Source organism: Telmatherina bonti (genome assembly GCF_933228915.1).
Source record: "Telmatherina bonti genome assembly, chromosome: 21".
Lineage (NCBI taxonomy): Eukaryota > Metazoa > Chordata > Actinopteri > Atheriniformes > Telmatherinidae > Telmatherina > Telmatherina bonti.
Window position 1 is genome coordinate 7,942,641 of NC_136630.1, and position 22,438 is coordinate 7,965,078.

Genomic DNA, 22,438 nt, shown 5'->3' on the forward strand with positions numbered 1-22,438 from the left:
CCCTGTCAGACTTATCTGCACACAGTAGAAAAGTTATTTCTGCAGCTTCAGTGGCACACAGCGAACACAGCAGGTGTAAACATATAAAATCTTTTACAAACACCAGATTTTCTCTACAGGCACAGTGTCTTTTACTACATTTTCACAGTTCACTTCAAGCTCCATCTCTCCACAGATGCTGTTTGTCTAAAAAGAAAATATAAAATAAAACAAAATATCCAGCTGAGAGATCTACGGCAGGTTTTGGGCCCTCAGCTCCTGTTAGACCGACTTCAGGAGGTCTTTCCGGTTCCTCAGTAGCCTTTGCCGTGCTGGGGGGCTCTGCGGGAGGAGTTGCGCACGATGTGAGAGAAGCCAGGCTTCCTGACCAGTGGGGCGCATGTGGAGATGACAAGCAGGCTCTTCAGGTCTGCAGGGTCGTGGGGCAAGTAGGGGCAGCCCCCTTTATGGACCTGGTTTATGATGGGGATGCTGGGACGGGATCTGGTCTCCATGTAGGAGCTGCTCCGACTGTCCTGCCTCACAATATGAGAGCTAGTTGCTAAAAAGAGGAGAAAATAGAAGAGAGAGAAGTCTCATTAGCAATAAACAAACAAAATAAACAGTTTGTTATCTTAACAATATTTTTTTATTATTGTGGGTCTCAGGAACCATGTGAATAATGACAATGAATGCAGCAAACAATTTAAATAATAAACAACTCAAATCTTATTTTAAACATATTTTCTTGGTGTTATTTTTATTTTTAAAACAGCAGAACAGAAACAAACATGGAGGAAATTCTGGAAATAAAAAAACAGGAAACGCCACAGTTTGCTGATTATTAAGGCAAAAAAAACCCAAAGGGAATGCAACATAAACATGTATCATCTCGATGTGTTGCAGTTCGTACTGTAAAGCAGATGTGCTTACCTGGCCAGGGCATCCGCTGGGCGCTGATGGTCCTGCAGATTTCTTCCTGCCTGCTAAGCCTCTCTGAATCCAGATGCAAACAAGCGAACTCAGTCAGGCGCTTCTGGTTGACTGGGGGCCTGAGCAAACACTGCTGAGTCATGTGAGAGTGGAGCTGCTGCAACATGGAAATAAAATCATGTCATTTTAATTTACTGTTATATTTATTATTCAGTCCAAATTATCATTGAAGTGCCAGCAGGTTAGGAGAAAAATTTTGTGTTGATTTTCATTTCTTTTTCAACATTTAAAGATCCAGGGAAAGTTATGTATTTATTATTTATTTTTTACATCTAAACAACTAAAAGCATAACATTTTCTGTTCAGAACCAACTGAACAGGCCTTTTATGTCCTGCACAGTCAAATGTTTGTCCAATAAATTTATATTAATAAGATATGAAGTCATAATCAGGAAGTTAATCCAAATAATTTTTTGTTCAAGCAAAATAAAAAAAAAAGAAAAACAAATTAAAACAAAACAAAAACAAATAAATAAAAACAAACTGGTTAATGCTGCTTTTTTGTGTTTGTTTTTTTTTGTTTTTTTTAATAATATATAGAGAAGCCATGGAATATTTCAGAAATTATGATTTTTTTTTTCCTTTTTACTTTTAAATAATTCTTTTAATTTTTAAAAATATTTAATCAAATAATAATGTAATAATTTTTGTGCAAGATAGTTTTGATTTACTTTATTACAATTGTAAAATGTGAGCAGATTTCTCTCAAAATGGCTGAAAAAATACAGTTTAATAATAAAAATTAAGGCAGTAATAACCGGATATATCTGAGCAAACTAAGTATTTTGTAAAACATCAGAGGTTTGTATACTTTACTTTTATAAAAACAGAATAGTGCATTTTTTCAGCTGAGTTTTGCCCGTCTTATTCCTGCTTACCTGCCGTGGGTTCTGGTGGCAGGACTGCTGCTGCTTTGTCCGTTCTGAAAACAGCGACTCCAGCTGTGATAAATAAATGAAAAAAACACAATAAAACAAGAGCAGTTTTGCTGAGTTTACTCTGAGCAGGGTCTTGTGGACCTGTGGTCATGTCCCGACCTTTGTCTGCTCTTGTTTCTGACTCTGCTTATGGCTGCAGGTTTTCTGCAGGACTCCACCTCCTTCTGTCCGGCCCTGCAGCAGCTGCTGGATCTGGTCCACAACCCCCAGTTCCTCCAGCAGTTTCTTCCTCTGGAGCATTGAGTTGATCCGCTCCTGCTCCTCCATGTCAGCCTCCTTCTCCTCCTCCTCCTCCTCCCTCTCCTGTTGCTCCTCCTCCTCTTGAACTTCTGCAGATTCTGGATCCACTAAGAGTCCAGACAGAGGGGACTGCAGAGACGCAGAAACATTTGATTCAATTTTTTTTATTGCCTCGCTCTGTTTGTAGCGTTTGTTTCAGCAGTTAGTGTCATCCAATAACCTTTTTATCCTGCCTTGACAGTAACAGATATTTTAATATGAAATGAGGGATATCTAATAACAAATATCTGCAGGAAAATTACTCTATGTATTTGAAAGTGGGTAAATGGACTCTAAGGGGTCAGCCAGAAGATGAAGCATTCATCTCAGGATGAAGCTGTGCGACTCCCTCCTGTGGATTCATGTGGACACTGCACCTGAGCAGCAACAGTGAAGGACAGCCTCACCGGCTGCAGCTCAGGAGGCGCCTGTCTCTGTGGTTTAGCTTGCTCTCCTGCTGTCTCCCCCTGCAAGTCTCTCCTCCGGCCTCCCATCTGGCCCCGCTCCTGCTCCTGCTTCAGACGCAGTTTCTGCAGCTGCTGCCTGAAAACAAAAGAAAACTTTAGCACTTAGCGGATATTACATCATTTACACCTGAATAAACATCTTCAACACAAGTAGAAAATCCTACATGTGACCAGGGCCGGATTAAAAGTGCACAGGCCCCTGGGCCTAGAATGTTCCCGGGGCCCCCTTCCCCACTGCAAAATTGTGAAAAGTGGGAATGATACACTGTGAAACTTAATTTCTAACGTCTCTCAGCCAATGGTACCAGTAGCAATACACTAGACACTGTGGTGTAACTATCTGGCTGTTATGTACATTTTGTTTCATGTCCAAAATGCTGGTGTTTGCCCCACATGGGCCCCAAGTGAGCGTGGGCCCCTGGGCCTGTGCCCATAATGCCCATTGGATAATCTGGCCTTGCATGTGACAACACATGAACCGTTTAATACTGCTCTTATAAAGCTATGTCTGAACAACAAAACCTCCTAATAAACATTAAAAATGTTCTTAAAATGTATTAAATGCTCTAAATATGATCTGCAGCTTACAAAAACACCAAAGAAAATGGAGGGGAATGGGTGTTTAAAGCTGTTTAACAGCCATCAGCTCAGTTTTATTGAATTAAGTTGTGGATCAGTTTTCCACACAGTTGACATCCATGTTTCTAATCTAATAATTTGAGATACATGCCCATCCAACTCAGGGCTATAACTCAGTGGAAATTAATTCCACGGCTGGATTTAATTTGGCCCCAAACTGTACGGCAACATTACACACCACTGACTGATGTTTCAGCTTTTAATTAAATCACTTAATTTGTTCAAGAACATGAACATGTTTTAGCTAAATTTTTCAAGAACATGAACATGTTTTAGCTAAATTTAAGAAACCTTCTGCATGTCTAGTAGAGTTTTAGTTCAAGCAAAAGAAAGTAGTTTCAGCTATTAAATGATCCCCTCCAGATTTCTGTGGAAAAAAAAAAAAAAAAGAAAAAAGGAACGTGACTTATATAAAACCAATGAATGGAAATTCTTTATTAATCCCAGATAGAATTATGCTTCCCTGTGGGGGGAATGCTATAATGTTTCATTAATTATCATCTTTTTCCTGGAAAAGAACAATTTCAACAGCAAAACCTAAAATAAAAAGTCACTTTGATGAATCCTGAAATGGATCACAGCTGGCTTGTCCTCCACTAATCTTGCTTTATAATTAAAATTGACCATAGCTTTTAATGTTGTGTCATATAAGGGATTAGTTTTGTGAAATATTAGATAAAAGTACACAAATAAATAAAAAATTAATCAACAACAAAAAAAGAAATTATTCATGAAAAACCATCAAGAAACAAATGAAATCTAATAAGCTTGTGGCGCTATGTTTATTTACTTATTCAACCTAAAATATGTATTTTCTTACACTGATGTTCATCAGAGCTCCATTATTCAGCTGATTGGCGAAAGTTTTAGAATATTCCCAACAGATTTGGCATGACGGTCTCTCTGTACTGTTCCTTTTCCGTGAGATGGTGTCGTACCGTATATACAAGTTGTTTAAAACTGAATGATTGCTGTGCTCTTAGTTTGTCAAATTTAATATTAGCCTGTTTTTCATATTAATGCTCCAGTTTAAGAAAAGTTGTGTAATGTAAAAACAGTTTCTGCAGACCTTTTATTCGTTTATCCATCAGGTTACTGAATACTGAGTCGTCTTTTTACTATTTTATATTTAAACTTTTATTTGAATTCACTTTTATTCATTTTTCTTGTATGTATTTTATTATTTCAGTTTAGCTGATTTAGTTTTTTTTTTTTTCTTATTCAGGACTTTAGATCATTTTGTGCGTTGCGCTGCTGGTGCTGAAAAAACTCTTGTTTCTTGTTCTGACGGCTGATTATTTATCTGTGATATAGATATGAGTGAGCGACCAATAAATTACCCTTTTGGAATAAAATCACTTGACTTGAAGGCTTTAAGAAAAACCACATTCTGCATGTGGCACTGCGTCTGGAACCGAACGAGAACAGAAAACGACAACTGCTCTCCTCTGTTTCAGCTCAGACACACAGCGATAACGCAGTACTTTTATCTTGCACCAACTATTTTCTCTTTTTCTTCTGACCATCTTCTTTTAAAGACTTTTCTCGGTGTTAGTGAGCGACCTTGTGTAGAAAAAGATCTTTGTCAGCATCGCCTCAGGCCTCTTCAGAGCAGGTGTGTTGGCAGTGTGATGCGTTCACCTGGCACACTCCTCTCTGGCCTTAGATGCTGCAGTCTCCTGGAAGAGTGAACTGCTGTGTTTGAAGTACTTGTCGTATTTCTCCCCTCCCTCTCTGGGATAGATCCTCTTGAAGCCCCCCAGGTGTTTGGCCTCGTACTTCTCCATCTGCTCCACTGTGGCAGCCTGGCTCTGCCGCAGCTCCTCTGACCTGGTGGTGAAACACAAACACATACAGCCACACTAATCTGCAAACTGCAAGCCATCCAGGAAAGCTTTTCGCTGTGACCTTGGGGCAGAAGTGTCACACATCATTTGCCTACCTGGCCTCTTTGGAGCGGTTTTGCTGCAGCCTGTCCTTCACCCTGCGCCTCTCCTCTTTGGTAATCTTGCGACGGTCACAGGCGCCCAGGTTAATGAGGACCAGGGTGTCGTACAGCAATGCATCCTTCACCTCGCGGTCCAACTGGGAGTCAGTAGTAAAACTCGGGGAGTGATTCACCTGCACAAAAACAGATACACTGATTTTATTACAGTTAAAAACAAGATTTTAAAAATGTAAATAAGATTTTAACTCCTTGAGCCTGATTACTGACTCATTCAAAGCCTCCAAACTTGCATCATGATGACTTGTGCATTTAAAGATGCCAACACTTTACCGTGTTCTCATCTTCCCCCCGAATTCACAGCATGGAGAATCAAACCAAAGACATGGAACACCAAAAAAACTAGAACCCAAGATTACAGAGAACCAAAATGCTCCAACAGCATTCAGCACTTTCATTATGGGATCAAAAAAAAGTTTCACATTACATAAATAATATTTAGATTAAATGAAGTGATTATATTTGTCAAAGTTTATAAAATCCAGGTCTTAAAAAAACATTTAAAACGTCACAGGATTCAAGAAAAGTTTTGTTCAAAAGTCTTCAGCTTGTTTTTCCCACTGAGCTGAACTGTCTTGTCATTTATTTGTTGCTGTTGTTTTGTTTTTTGTTCAGGTTTTTTTTAAGTCTTTCAGTGTTAAACATGAGACATTTGCATCTTTTATCACTCATTTCCAGTTCAGTTCTTGCACCTGACCCATTTTAGAAGAATTGACAAAATTCAAGATGGAGATTTTTGCAAATGACTGTAATCTGCTGGGTAAGAGAGAAAGCTGTCGAATCAGCGTGAAAACCTGAAACTGCATGTTTGTGTTTGGCTTCTAAATGTGGCATGATGATATTTCACCTCCAGCACCCAGGGTTTCAGCCGGTGATCCAGCAGCACATCAAAGCCCAGGATCTCAAAGCAGGCGCTGGCGGAGGTGTGGTTGGGGAAACACGTGTGGTAGTTATGCTTAAGGATGGGGTGAGCAGAGATCAGAGTCTTTACAATGATGTCCTCAATGTCATTCCACATCTTCTCTGTGTTGCAGTTGATGGACTCCAGGAGCTTGTTGAGGCTGGACAACTTCCTGGGGGAAAGAATTCACAACAAAAAAAACTTTGTTGGATAACAAATGACAAAACAAAACTCTGTAAATAATTTCCACCTCAATCCAAAACTTACATTTTGTATTAAAAAAAAAAAAAAAAGTTGTGCTGACTGAAGTAAATGTAAATACGCTGGTTCAGTCCCACAACATTTGTAAGGGTAAATAAACATTAACCAAGGATCTGACTAGAGGAGGTCTGGGTCTTCTGTAAGAACCAGCAGATCCAGTCCCTTATTGCAGATTCAACCTTGGATCTCCCATATGGATGCTGGATGCCTTCCACACTAAGCTTTTCAGGCATCTCACTAAAAGTCAAGGATATTTAACTTACTGTTTACATTCACAGAAAATGTGAAAAGTTTATGTTTCACTGATGTTATATCATGAATACGATGCTTAAGTTAATGTCGTTCTGGCCTGATGATGCTAAAATGTGAAAACCATGATAATAAGAACACAGATAAATCAACTGAGGTAGAATGTTTAATGTAAGTTGAAAGTACCACTAAAAGCATCTGTCGTCATCCACTAGACATTAAAGATCCCATATTATACATTATTCACTTTCTAAAGGTGTTTTTAAAGTCATATGTGTCTCCATATCTTCTGTATGAGGCATAAACAATAGAAATTCTTGTAGCTCTCTCATTTTCTCTACTTTTTAGCAAATGAGTGCTTAAACGGGTGAGTCTGAGATCTTTACCTTTGTCACCTCACCAAGGGAAATAACCACTCCCTCCAGTAGTGGATAGTGCCATTGACTCTGCCCTGCCCCCCGGCAAGCTGAGCCTGCCCTCTAAAATCACTAAGTGGAAGCCACCAGAAGCGTCATCTTCTCCCTGAAAGGACCGTAGAGTGGGCGTGGACACAAAAACGGCCTGTTCTCAGTAAAACTCACCAGAGACTCTTTTGGAAAGTCGAAATTAGGGGTAAAACACTTTGAAAACAATGTTGTTGGACCTCTGACACCCTGATGAAATTCTTGAAAAGATGTATAACATGGAACCTTTAAAAAGCTGAAATAAAACATTTAAAGTAAATTATTATATAAGTATATATAAAATGTTTAATAATATAATAACATATAATAAATATATATATATATATATATATATATATATATATATATATATATATATATATATATATATTTATATATGTACATATAATAATTAAAAGGAAATTATTGTAATATATTATTAATATTGTGTTACCATTATTTTCTGATTTTATTTGTTTACAAAGTTTAACTGTTTTATTCTTTTTTTTTTTTTTTTTAATTTACATTTTTGTTCCAACAAATACAGTTTTTTTTTTTTCAAACTTGACACAAACCGGGAGAAAATTTAATCTGATCAGTACAAATAATTTATGTATTTGTACTATTTTAAAAGGTAGTTGTAACTGCGCTACGAAATCAAGTTCTCTTATCATACAAGTGTAAATGGTGCAAGTCACATCCTTAATTCATATGCTACAAATCTAGTTGGACTAAACCGTATTAGGTAACTAACAAGACCCAATCTCAATAAACTCACCACTTCATTCCGTCAACATAATTCCTTCACTCCAAATTGAAGCATTTTATTTAGATTTTAATTATTTCCATAACTTTATTCACTAAATAAGTAATCTTTTCAGCACAGAGGTTCTGTTAAACCAAAGATGATTTAAAACAATTAATCTAAAAACATGATTTCATTTATTAGAAGCTATATGTTTATCTTTGGATGATGTCACTGTCATCCAGTTTTATTCTTTTTAGTTTGCTAATATGTCTTTAATAACACAATACACATCATATGCAACATTTAGTCACCGCTTGCTGCCAACGTCTTCATCGCGCAGAAAGTTCTCGCTGTTCTTGTTAATGGAATAGTTGGTGAGGTGCATGCACACTTCTTCCTAACATTAGAGAAAAAAAAAGCTTAGTTTATTTCACATTAAAGTGACCACAGCTGGTTATTTCTGTTGACTGTTCTCACCACATTATGGTGTGTGGGCTCGTTGTACTTCGCTGTGCAGAAGCGAGCAAGTCCCTCCTTAAACATGAATATGCTGAACGGGTCACATGACGTCACCAGCACGTAGATCCGCAAGTCGAACTTGTATCCGTCGATTATAAAAGGCTGATGAGGCAGTAAATGAGATAACTAAACTGCTTTTTGTGTTTTTGTTTTGGTTTACTTTTTTATCACAGACTCACCCTGGAGATGTAAACCTGGCAGATCATGTGTTCTCCAGGTGGGATGTCTTTACTGGACTTAGTGATGAAGATGCCTTTACCTTGGCAACCCGTATCTGGCTTACAGATGTACGTCTTGCTTTTTTTGGCCCTGGTATAAGCTTGGAAGTCACTGTAGCTGCAAAGCACCATCAGATAAGGAGTGAACACACTTAAACAGGGAAAATAAACAGATTAACTGCAAAACACAGATTAAAATAGTCAAATTAAGTGCAAACTGACTCTGCAGGAAGGCACCATGTTCTGGGGAAGATATTGTAGTCTTTAGGAAAGAGTTTCAGCATCCGGTTTAGGTTTCTTGCCAGTAGATCTTTGCGGCAGATCTCACTCATCCCTGGGAAATGGTTTATTTTCTGCAAAGACAAGTGTGTTTACGCGGCGTGAGAAGACTGTCGCCACTAATGCCACATACTTTACAGATGGAATTGTATCCAGATTGTATTCATCTTCACAGAGGGGAATTAGGTGCATTGGTCACGAGCCGCTGAACAGTAACTGAGTTGAATTACGCCATTAAAGTAAATTACAAATTAAATGCCTGAGCTGAAAGAAATGTTGAGGTATGAATACCGTGCCCTGAAAAAGTAACTCTATTAAAACAAAAAGGTCTTCTCTCCTGCTCATTTTCTGCTGCACAAATACAATTACACAGCTAATTTGTAGAAGTGGCTTCATTTTCAGCGATGATGGCAGTAATACGCGCGTTAGTGTGAACAAACTGGCTCAAATACCTGGTAACGCTTCATGTCTTTAACACGGTCCAGAGACACGGAGCAGTCGGTCCAAAACAGTGTCCAATCTTCATCCTCCATCGCCTCCCTGAGGCCGTATCTACGAGCAGCTCGCCGCACTGACACAAATCAGACATTTAATATCTACAAGATGTTCCAAATGGTTTTCACAGCCAGTCTGTTGAGCCAGTTTTCTGTGTTTACCACACTACAGTGTTCTTTATACTGAAGACATGAAACGCTGACCCTAAAACTTATAGCTGCCTCTGAACTTTAGTTTTATTGGTCTTTGTCAGAGGCGTAGTCCAGGGAATACGCGGGTGTACGGAGTATACCCACTTCTTTTTCAGTCAGCTTTGAGTATACTCACTTCTAACCCCCTTTGTGACAACTTTTACAATTACAAACATCCCTACACAGATACTACTACCTACGTGCACCAGCAGCTGGGCTAAGGTTACCTGTGCTACACTGGCACAGTTAGCCATTAGCTGCATTAACTTTGGACATAATAAAGTTATATGTATATATGTCTATTGCCCTGTCTCTCACTGGTCTTTGTGCCAGTATGCTACTGGTTTAGTCATTTCACCACCCTTCTTCTCTGAAACCTGAAAAGCCCAAATTATGTGACAATGAGTAAATACACCAATGGATTTTTGGATTAACTTTTTCTGAAACAATGTCTTTTTTGGGCTACTTTTATTCTGTTTCTTAAAAAAAAAAAAAACTGAAAAATTGAGCGTATACCCACTTCATGAGGGACCACTACACCACTGGTCTTTGTGTTGATAATATTACATTACTGTCAAAATGTTTTACTGGTTGTTTTTGGTCATTTTTGTTTAGATTTATTGTCTTTTATCCAGAACTGTGGCTAAAGCTTGTTTAAATTAATAAAGTGGGGTGTTTAAATGTGGTTCTCTGAAGCCGTTTAAAATGATCAGAGGTATTGAATAGGGTTAAACTGGATCTACCTGCAAGCCAGTTAAATTCACATTGATATTATAAGACAACATTTAGCATAACTGTGTCTGTGATTGCAATAGTGTCATGTTACAACAGTGAAGGGCCAAACCTCCACCGTTTCCTCCAAGATGACACATGCTAATATCTATGATACCATACATAACAGCAGGAGTTTCCTTCAATGGAAATAAAAGGCTTTACACAATCAAAACAGATAATATACAGGATTTCCTGGATCACGTTTTTGAGCAAGAAATGATTAAATCACTATTTTTACAAGACAGGATACTAGACTTTTTAAAAATCAAGCTTACCACTTTCATATTTGCAGTTTGTGAGGTTGATCCACAGTCATCTGAAAAACAAGAAACAGAGAGAGAGGGACAGAAACCTGCTTTGCTATGTGGTCCTACGAGTGCCTCTGTACACTGCCCATCCTGTCCACCATGATTAGAACAAAATGAGAGCCTCCAGGACCAGAATGAGAGCTGCCAGTAGGTTTGTATTCATCAGTGGTTTATAACTGAAGAACTGCAAACAGAGGAGCTCTAGGAGTAAAGTACCTCCTCTTGGTTTTCCTCCTCTTCTTGCTGGTGGGTGGCGGCAGGGTGCGAGTGAAGGCCTGGGCTTGGCTTTCGTTCCCCTCGCCCTCTTCTTGTTGCTCATATTTATGAGCATCATCACTTCTGTCCGGACTGTCCACCTTTAGACCCATCCTGACTGAGAACAAACCAAAACAGAGGACATTGCTTGCTGCGTGAGCAAACGGCGTAATGACACCATCCCATTTTCCAGAACTTATTTACATGGTTCTTCTCTAATGCTACATGTTGAACAGCCTGACATTGAAACTCAATCAAACAGAACCAAGAACATGCTGTAGGAGAGGGCCTGGAATCATGTTTCCGTTTCCATTGCTCTCATCAGGTGAGTGCTCTGGCTGTCAGCACATAGTCACACACTGGCATTTAAGAGGTATTGTGGCAGGATGGCATACAAAGAGAGGCTAATACTACAACAACAGCGATGGATTGATGGATAGTAGTGAGTTTTATATGCAACAAACTCCTTCAGCTTATGTTCCTTCAAACATGTTACCATTAGCTTTTAGCTTACCATTATTTGCTGTGTGCACAACTAGAAGTCTCAAATAATTATTCAACAATCTGCAATTAGGTTAAATATCTCGGACATAAGCAATGCTGCATAATGTATGGAGGAATGTTGGTTTTGTTTAGACTTGGGTAAATTAAATCATTTCTAGTCTACAGAGACTTCATGTAGTTTATAATAATGATGCCATGAGGTTAGTGTAGAAATTGAAATGTTGCAGTGCAAATACAATGTTTGTGGCTGCTTTTTAGACTGCTTTGAGAAATGTAATGTTTATATTTAGCTATCGCCCCCATTTAAAAAAAAAAAGAACTATTTTGGAACTAACTATTCAGTATTCATTAATATATAATAAAAGCAGTGATACAGTCGTCTTCTTGTGTGTTTGTATATATATATATATATATATATATATATATATATATATATATCTGTAAAGAAAGATATAATTAATTATTCTCATCGAACTATTTATTGTGTGTTTGAGGGAATGCATGGCTCATGATGGTTTCTCTGGTCCACTCAGCTGCGGTGTGCTAACAAAAAAATGTTTCAAATCATACTCTAACATGCCAGCTGTCAAATATCTGGTCGATGTTGTTTTGGACATATGTTTAGTTGATCAGTTGGTTGATTATTGAAATGAGATGATTATCCAGTTAACTGTTGAAGTATTTGACTATGAACCATACTGATGGTCCACATCACGCTTTGCTAGTAAAAACAGTGAAAATGTAAATGTTCAAGAATGGTGTCCAGTGTTTTAGTAAATATCTGTACTCTGATTTAAGTGCACTGGGTAGTAACTGCTGCAGCTCAGCTGTTTGCCTCCATGTCCTCTCCGGTGTCTTATAAGGTACGTCTGAGGTCGAGTTCATCCCTGGCAATGGTTATGGTAGGAGACTGGGTTTGCTGGTGGAGGTAAAGAGGGACATCCCAGGTACACAGTGGGAGGTTGTGGTGCAGGGTGACAGTATTCTGATCCAATGATCTGGATAATCCTGGCCTTGAACTGTGAGCTTTACACCGGGCCGAGACGCCCCACTGACCTCAGGCCAGATACAGTTACGGCCCTGCAATCGATTTCTCCGAGACGGCACCCTCAGTGAGCAACAACAACAGCTACATAAGTTACACCTTTGTATTAGTTGTCCTCACGACACGCCTGCTCCCAGGATTAATGACTTTAACTGCACAACATTCAGCATCTCCAGCACACTGTAATACACCGTTAGTGTAGACAGGATGCACTTGTAAAATACAGCAATAACCTAATGGAAAATTATAAATAAAATAACTTAGTTCAGCTTATTTGCCCACATTTAAACACCATATGACCATATGTATGTATATATATATATATATATATATATATATATATATATATATATATATATATATGTGTGTGTGTGTGGTTGTGTGTGTGTGTGTGTGTGTGTGTGTGTGTGTGTGTGTGTGTCTGCTCAGTTTGATCAGTTCAAGTTTCCAAAGGCAGCTCTTCCACCTGCTTAACACAGGAATGTCCAGTTTCAGTCCTTTAGGGCTTCTGTCTTGTAGGTAGATGTGTGTAGATGTGTGCTCCAGATCGCCTGATTCACATCGAATAAATCTCCCCAACGGCATCTTGTCAAATTCTGTGCAAGCCATAACTCATTCTTTATAGTCAGAAAAGCAGGGAAATGTTTTCAGACTGAAGTACGGTGACCCTAGAGGGACACAATTACTTATTATTCATTGTCTTTTAGTTCAAGTTAAAATGTGTCACTTTGTACTTCTGTTTTAAATGTTTATTTCTTATTTTATTTTATAAAAGCTGCTGCCCAGTATGTTTTGATTTGATGTGAATCACTTCGGTCAGCCTTTGTTATTTTTATACGTGACACTGAGAAGTTGTTTCTTTGTATTTTTTTCTTTTCCTTTCAATAATAAATGCCATTTAAAAATTACAGTAAAAAAATACAGTATTTCACCTCTACAGACATATGCAATGATGCTTTTTTGTTTATTGGTAATATTTAGAATTTATTATGATTTATAAAATGTTATAAAATATATAATTCTAATTATTTTACATAAATCTTCTATAAAATATAGCCGCATAATTTTCTTTTCCTATTTATTGTGGAGGCAACTTGTGTTATTACATGATGTTCAACTACATCATATATTTATTTATTCTCCAGTGAGTGGAAACGTATTGAATGACTAACTAACATCCATTGAAGTGGTTTATTTACAAAAAAATACCATCCTCATTAATGAATATGCAAGAAAAAAACTTGTAAATAGGTGTCCGCTATATGGCCATCATGCATGAAAGGGTTAACCAAGCATCATTATTGTCACTGAAATGTTTTGCTCAATCAAACAGTAGCAGGCAAGTAAAGGATTAATTTGTCAGAGGAGTCAAAAAAAACTCAGCTATTCTGTTTAAAATTATATATTTAAATACATAAAAAAGAAAGAAAGCAAATCTGTGCGTATTTAGATGTCGTCAACATGTATTCACATCCTGTTATCACATTCAGGAACTAATTGCAATCATAACCTGTTAAATGTTAACTAATCAAGTCAATCAACTAGATTAATTTGCTTTAAAAGTTGTGACACATTTCATTACGCAGAACTTTCCAGAGTTGCAGTCGCTGTTGAAGCAAATTTTGCATGAAGTCAGCACTTGCTGGGATGAGAAGTAATATCTACAGATCTCTAAACAAAACGAGACCTTCCCACTAAAGCAGGACTGCTGGATTTAACCGCATTAACCGAGTCACTTCATCACTGTCACGTCTCATTTTCTTTGTAGAAAAGTCTGACTCACCTTTAACGTTACTGCTACATTAGGGAGGACAGTGATACTGGAAGACGCTGCACTTGTCAGTCTGTTACCACGCTTCGCACTTTTGTTTTCAGGAACCTTTTAAGACACCATCATGCTCCTCCGTTGACAAACCAACGAGCCACATATCGCCTCCATCCACTGTCTTCTTCTTGAGTCTGGAAAAAGCAGAGCAGATTTGTATCATCACAAGGGTGGCTTAGTTCAGATTGACTTACACACTCAAGCAGTGGATCTGGTGACCAATTAGAAAAAACCTGATATGTCATGACATGATGGAGAGAAAAAGAGCGGGAGACCTTAGCAGGGAGTAAGTAGAGAGGGATAATCCCTGATATTTGTCCAGTGAAATAGGAGAAGAGCTTTTCAGCACCTCAAGTTGTTAAATTTAAATCTGTGCTGAAAAGTGCTGCAGTGGTGTGAGTGAACGAGCTGGACGTCTTTCGTCTTAGCCAAGCTGAAATAAAGATCCTTCAGCTGAAGACATTAAAAATAGAGCACAGGCGGAAGGGGCAATGCTGGTCAAACTGCAGACAAAGGAGAGTAGAAAGTTGACACACAAGATGCTGTTTGTTTTGTCTTCCACTGTCCTGGCAGCTGACCAGATATCAGTCAGGTTGAACAGAATGAATGACAATTAGGCGACAGAGTAGGACAAAATCTGGTTAGGTGATCCGAGTCCTTGATTAATCAATCGATCTACATTAATTAATCATCAGCTGCCATCTTACACCCTTCTACACTTACTCATCTGTGTCACGTCTTTGTTATGATGCTTTAAGGATAATCCACTGAGCTTCAGCGTGAACGTTACTGAAGAGCCATGAGAGTGTGTGGTTTAAGATATGTGTTTATGCATTTATTTGCATTTTTGTAATAATTTTTTAAATAAAAGCTTTGGACTCTGCTGCATGTGTGTCTTAATGAAAAGTCATGACTATTTTAATCACTTCTGTTTTCTTGTGGTATTTTAGTACCTTTCTTTTGCTGGGTTAAGGTTCTCTGTATTCAGTTTTCATATATTTGTGTTTATTGTTTTGGTTCGTCACGTGCCTTTGCGTCACTTGCTACTCATGTCACGTCAGCTCTTCAGTCGGTTTCTGTCATTTAGTGGTGTATTTGTATTGCTGTTCAATCAGTTTATTATCATTCTGCAGCTTTTTCTTAATTTATTCTCTTTGTTTAGCATCTCTATTCATGTAGCAATAGACTCAGGGACCTTTTCATTTGTTTAGCCCTTTTGCAGTAATTCTGTCCCTGTATAGTAATTTGTACATAGTAATTTGTACAAAGTATTTTGTCGTCATTTTTCATGTATTAATGTTATTTTTAGATACCCTGTATTTAAATGGATCTTTCTTGACATTAATCTCTAAATCTCCCTGGCCTTTTTTTAAAACCTTACTTTACTTTTACTTTTATTTGTTTTTTTTCTATTTCTCATGTTTTTTATTTGTGTGCTAAAATCTCGCTCTTGTGGTTGTTTGAGCCTCATATTGTGTTGGAACTTGTGTTTCCTCTGATTGTGTTAAAATGATAATAAATATTGGCAATCTCTCCAGACTTAGGCCATGGAACTCTGGTAATTTATTTGAATGACTAATATATATTTTAATGCAAACCTTGGCGACACAAAAGAATAAAACCTGATTTGCTTTAAATAAATAAGTCTGGCTTTGTGTGCACATCACAGCTTTTAACGTGAAATTTAAACTCAACAGTTTGTAGCCAGGAAATGTAGCTAAAGTATTAAGTGCAAACTGAGTGATGTGGAGCTAAAAACGTGCTCCTACATTCAGATCTGCAAGTGTTGAGTTAATTTAGGCTGTAGACTGTATATGTATGCGGTTATACGAAGCTTACAGGAGTTTTTAACAAGGGTGAAATCGACTGAAAATGGATGGATTGTATCCATGATGACCTTCAATGATTTGTTTTACAAGAAACAAACGGGTTTGGGGGTTAAAAAGTTAAGCAACGTCGAAGAAACTTTCGCAAAGAAGCATGAAAACGTAAAACATAAGCTCACCGCTTAGTCTATGCGCTGCGCTGTTACTATGGCAACAGAATGCTGACCTCTCCCAACCAGAGCACTTTTACACAAACGGTTGTTGGCAACCGGCTCTAAACCCTTAGCTGAAAACGCTTATAAAGGTTAACAAAATGAAAATACCGTTAGGGAATAATGTCCTCTTCTATCCTGTTGAGCGTCCGAGCAGTTGAAGATGTTTAAGACGCACTGTTGGCTGGACGGAAAGAGAACTAACCTCCAAATGTAAATATGTATGAACTCTACACGCTCACGTTTACAGTGGGTCCGCTCCTTTTCCTCCAGCCGGGTGATGAACCGGGGAGAAGCGAGGAAGGGCGGGAGGAGGGGGGAGTTTGTCACTTAACTAAAGGGGTAAGCGTTCTTCCAGTTGAAATGAGGGTTTACCAAAACACACGAGGCGAGGATCTTTCTTGGAGCAGCTGAACAGTATCACAATATGGGCAGAAGTTGTGTGTGGAATCATTTTATTGCCCGGTTATCTTCTGAACTTAAATAAAAGCCATGCTTCAGATTGTCATGTTGGAACATTTTTCAAAGTTGATCTGCAACACCATTCAGAATGGTTGGCTACAACCATCCATCCATTTGTTTAAAAGGGGCGTTGAAGCTGTCAGATCTGCCCAGGTAATACGGGTGATGACCGATAAATAACTCCGCCCACCCAGCTTGCCGCTCTGTAACCCAGGCGGAAAAAAGTGCGGACACACACACACACACACACACACACACACACACACACACACATATATATATATATATATATATATATATGTGTGTGTATATATATATATATATATATATATATATATATATAGCACAACTATACATATGAGCACAACTGTATATGTAACCAAGCCAGTCCTGGTACTGACTGGTTCAGCTCTCTCTTGGTGAAAGTACTCTGCGTTGTGTTTAATAAAGGCGCTGAAACAGTGGTCTGGTCTCGCCTGCACCGGCCATTTATTCTCGGACGCCTCCGTCACAATACTGCATAGGATACAGAGTGCTGGTCAGGCACAGTTAACATGCAGTTGGTTTACATGACACTCGGACGCATCCGTCCCAATACTGGCAACAATCAAAATGAACAAAATACACAATTACCTGCATAGGATACAGAGTGCTGGTCAGGCACAGTTAACATGCAGTTGGTTTACATGACACTGTAAGGAAATGAAAAGACTTAGACCATGGAAAAATATTCCTGTGCATAGAGTGCTAACTAGAACCGACTTACCTCGGACACATCCGTCCCAATACTGGCAACAATCAAGCGTAGTTGATGACGCAAGTACGCCAGTATTCAGGAGGAACGCCCACAAGTCACCACACAGTGCATTATGCAGCCCAATACCGTGACAAGTGGAATACACTATTTATTCTGTTACATACCCCCCTGCTGAATTCCACTTGATCACGGACAGATAAGCCAAGAAAAAAAAAAAAAAAAAAAGAGAGAGACCAGCCACTTAAGCATCCGTAGGCACAAACCACATTGGGCAAAGAATCTAGAAAAACAAAATAGCAACATGAACAATGAAGGAGGAAAAACAAAGTTCAGTCCCATCTTAGCCCACGTTGCTTACTTGCACAACACTGATTAATTCTCCACTATAGTCACAAAATCTCAGCCAAGAGACTACCCAAAAAGGGTCAGCATGGAAGAGGTTGGCCAGACCCCATACCCATGCACAGAGCGAAATATGCCTGTTACATATCACAAACACTGTGCACTGTAAATCACCTCAGTGTGGCAAAAAGGATAACCCAGGGCTCACGCATACACGGAAAAAAAAAAATACATCAGGTTTCAAAAGCATGAACTAGAACGGAAACAGTATACAACAGCATTAACTGTAATGCTGGATGTAATCAAACACATACAAAAAATATCGTACCTATGTGTCACTAAATTTTTTTTTTTTCTTTCTTTTCCTTTTTTAAAAATTTTTTTTTATTTTTTTTACGACAATGATGCTAACCCTGTTTTCTGATGCATCAACTCAATAAGTCTTGTAACAGGCTTCAACAGTCTCCCAGCCCTGGACCTAACCTGGCCCCTGACCGCCATGGTATCCCCCAATGCCACACAATCATGCGCAGCGGTCCCAGAAGAGACTGAGTCCCCCACACCTACAGAACCGACATGTCCATCATCAACAGCAGTTGTGCTGCTAGCAAGATTGAAGTCACCGACATGCGGTGTGCCAGCCATGGAGGTTGGAGGATTGGATCGGGATGAAACACCAGACCCTCGACCAAGATGTGGCGCGAATGGAACGATGCCAGAAGCTTGGGCACAGTCGGATCCATGCATTCCTTCAACATCTCCCCTGTTTAGCTGTCCAGCAATCCCCAAGTTGCCATCACTGGATGACACAGATGGCAGCTCCGATACCCAAGCCAAGGTCCTGTACTCCACAGACTCCACAGAAACACCCACTGACACCTTGTCAGCATCACCAGCCATAGAACTGGACCTGGAAAACTTGTCCAGTCCATCCTCAGAGGTAGGGACCCATAAGGGAAGGTAGTTCACTGGCATAATGAGGTTACGATGGACCACCCTCTCCTGACCATTGGCAGCATTCCGAATCCTGAAAGTGTGGCTTCCTTCGTTCAACTCCACCACCACATAGATGACATTTTCCCACCGGTCAGCGAGCTTTTTCTTGCAACGCTCCCCCTTAATGGCCAGCAACACCCGGTCACCCACTTCCACCGGTGCCCCACGCACCTTTCTGTTATAGAGATCAGTGTGACGCTGCAACTGCCTGGACGCCACAGTTTGGGCAACAGCAATGGCCTCTTTCAAAGTCCTTCTCAACGACTGAACATACTGACTGTAGTCCGTGACATCAGGGATGTCCAGAACAGATCCGAAGATGAAATCAATGGGCAACCTTGGCACTCGTCCAAACATAAGTAGAAACGGTGCATAGCCAGTTGTTTCATGAACCGTACAGTTATAAGCGAAGGTGAGTGACTGCAAAGCTGCAGGCCATCTGTGCTTAGCCTTAGGTGGCAAAGCACGAATCATATTTCCAAGAGTTCTGTTCATCCTTTCACAGGACCCATTGATAGGGCGTCGTGTGAGACTTTTGAACCCCAGCCACAGCCAGCAACTCACCGATCAAAGCGCTCTCAAAATTTGCCCCTTGGTCTGTGTGCAATCGTCTGGGGAACCCATAAATGCTGAAGTAATGATGCCAGAGCTGATGTGCAACTGCCTTCGCTGATTGGTTAGGGCACAAAAAGGCGTGAGCCATCTTCGTAAAGTGGTCGGTGACCACAAGGACATTTAAGGACTTATTGGCTGAATCCTCAGCGGTCCAAAAGTCAATACACACCAGCTCAAGAGGCTCCGACGTTCTGATATTCTCCAGAGGGGCTCTGGCTTCTGGCTCTGGTGACTTGCTCACCACACACCGTCGGCAGCGTTTCACATACTCCACTACATCCCTAGCCAACCCCAGCCAGTGGAATCTTTGCCGAGCCAGGTACAAAGTCCGCTGTTGTCCCTGATGACCAGCCTCATCATGAACCCCCTTCAGTACTTTGGCACGCAGCGAAGATGGGACCACATAGAGGAAGGATTTCTTTTTGGTCACAACATTCTGTGTCACGCGGTATAGTACACTGCCCTTCATTACCAACTTAGACCAGTGTCTTAGCAACCTGTCGACCCCCTCCGGTTCCTTCCCACGTTCCCTCCTCGACGGCCTTCGTCCTCTTTCCACATAAAAAATGACCCTGCTCAGAACATCGTCACTGCGCTGTTCGTCCAACAGCACATCGTGTGAGAGTACCTTCAAACCAGTGCAGTCAGGGGACTGTACAGTCTGTGGACAATGCAGCAGCAGAAGTGCCTGAGGACAGATCCTGGATTCAACCTGCTCATGTGCACAAAGAACGGCAGCGACCTCATCCACGGTCAAAGTCTCCACTTTAACAACATTAGCACAATGAGAGGTCACAGACTGTCCCGAAGCTAGAGCTGTGTCACCCAAATGAGCAGAACAGCGGAATGCCTCCTGCACCCCATGTGTACAAACTGCAGTAGCTTCTGCCAGAAGATCCACATAAGCCACCCTGGTCAAACGATGGGATGTGCTGCGCTCCACAAATGGCTCTCGGCTCAGAGCATCAGCCACTACGTTTTTAGGTCCCGGTATATATCTGATGTAGAATGAAAGGGTGCCAACTTTGCAATCCATCTTTGTTCACAAGCATCAAGGCGAGCCTTGGACAGTACGTACGTCAGGGGATTATTGTCCGTCCAGACAGTAAACTGGTGGCCCCTCAGCCAATGATGGAACTTGTCGCACACAGCCCATTTTAACGCAAAGAATTCTAACCTGTGGGCTGGGTACTTGGACTGTGCATAGGTAAGGGACTTACTCGCAAAGGCAATCGGTCTGGCAGCCGACCCATTTTCAGGAACCTGCGACAGAACCGCACCCAATCCATTAGTGGAAGCATCCACTGATAGCAGAAAGGGCTTACTAAAGTCTGGGTGGGCCAGAAGAACATGGTCCAACAAAGCCTGCTTCAGTCGACAAAAAGCCTCCTTACACTCATCTGTCCAGTCACAAGCTGTAAGCTTCCTCTGGCGATGATTCTTTGCTGATCCACGGGGGCCCTTTTTGCCTGATGTGAGCCCGAACAGTGGTTTCGCTATTGAAGAACAACCTTCAATGAACTGTTGGTAAAATACTACCATGCCCAAAAATGAGCGTATCTTCCGTTGTGAGGGCACATTTGTATTGTTTTCCATAAGGTCAGACTCTGTCAATGATGTAATGGCAGCGACCTTTTCCGGGTCAGAACTGATTCCATCTGCAGTCACAATATGCCCCAAGAACTTGACTGACTTCCGTAAGAAATAGCATTTCTTCGGTGCCAGCTTCAGATTATGAGCTTGTAGTCGCTGAAATACAAGCTCCAGGCGTTCTAAGGCTAAAGCCTCTGTGGGGGCGAACACCAAGACGTCATCCAAGTAACAGAGCATGCTGAGGAAGTTCTGGTCTCCAAATACACTCAGCATCATTCTCATAAATGTCGCTGGACTATTGCACAGCCCTTGAGGCATCCGATTATATTCGTAGAGTCCAAATGGCGACGTAAAAGCTGTATACTTCCTATCTTCCTCATGCATCTCTACGTTATAGTAATCTGAGGTGAGGTCCATGGTGGAAAAGAAAGCATTGCCACCCAACGCGGCTAGAGCGTCAGATGGATGTGGGAGTGGGTGAGCATCTTTCACAGTCCGTGCATTAAGCCAGCGGAAATCATTACAGATCCTCAAATCTCCTGACTTCTTCCAGACTAGCACCAAAGGAGATGCAAACTCACTGCTTGATTTTCTTATGATTTCACGCTCCTCCATTTCGTCCAAGGCATGTCGCAGCTTTTCATATTGTGAGGGCGGTACACATCTGCATGGCAGTCGGAATAGACTCATCAACAACCCTTATTCGATGGAGACAGCCCGAAGCCTTTCCACAATCCAACCTATCCCTCGAGAAGATGGACTGAAATTTAGCAATGAGGTTGACAAGGCTTTCCTTGCCAGCCAGGGACACTTCACATGAATCAATATCTATGTCAGACAGCCCCAAGTCATACAGTGCGGAGTGTAGTGGGTCAGCCTGACTGTCCAACTCCCCTGACTGATGGCAATCAGGAAGGCTAGAGCTCTCTGTTACCAAGCTGTGGTCATCATGGCCACAGTTTGGCCCTGTGGTTGACACTTGCACATTTTGCTGAACGGGGGACTGAGGGTCAAAGGTGCGCTTGCCGTCACTGAAACTTTCCAATGCCATACAAACATGCACGTCAGCAAGCTTAGCATTTCTCTTTACAATGATAGGCTTGTCAAATGGGTTTATCATTTTAACAGGTAGCCACCCATCATCTCTCAACAATGCCACTGTTCTGCCTACTATGACTGATCTTGGTCTTGACTTGGCACTTGTTGGTTCCACCACAACCGTACTACCAGATGACACGTCACTGGTTTGCTTCAGCTTGCCCCAGACTAGATGTTCAGTCATTGGTTCCAGTGTAATAGCCTTTTTTAAAGTGATGACTC

The 22,438-nt window shown here is 40.5% G+C and overlaps 1 protein-coding gene across 1 annotated transcript; it reads right to left on the reverse strand.

Moving 5' to 3' along the window:
* Positions 1 to 293: 293 nt before the first annotated feature.
* ttll6 (tubulin tyrosine ligase-like family, member 6) lies at positions 294 to 11,054 on the reverse strand (the record flags this gene model as incomplete). The annotated part of the gene is made up of 15 exons (XM_079261179.1): positions 294 to 541; positions 913 to 1,069; positions 1,851 to 1,913; positions 2,010 to 2,279; positions 2,597 to 2,732; positions 4,937 to 5,125; positions 5,238 to 5,416; positions 6,148 to 6,373; positions 8,214 to 8,299; positions 8,380 to 8,523; positions 8,601 to 8,757; positions 8,862 to 8,992; positions 9,371 to 9,489; positions 10,654 to 10,691; positions 10,903 to 11,054. 15 exons carry the CDS (start codon positions 11,052 to 11,054, stop codon positions 294 to 296), a joined length of 2,295 nt encoding a protein of 764 aa, XP_079117305.1.
* Positions 11,055 to 22,438: the final 11,384 nt, after the last annotated feature.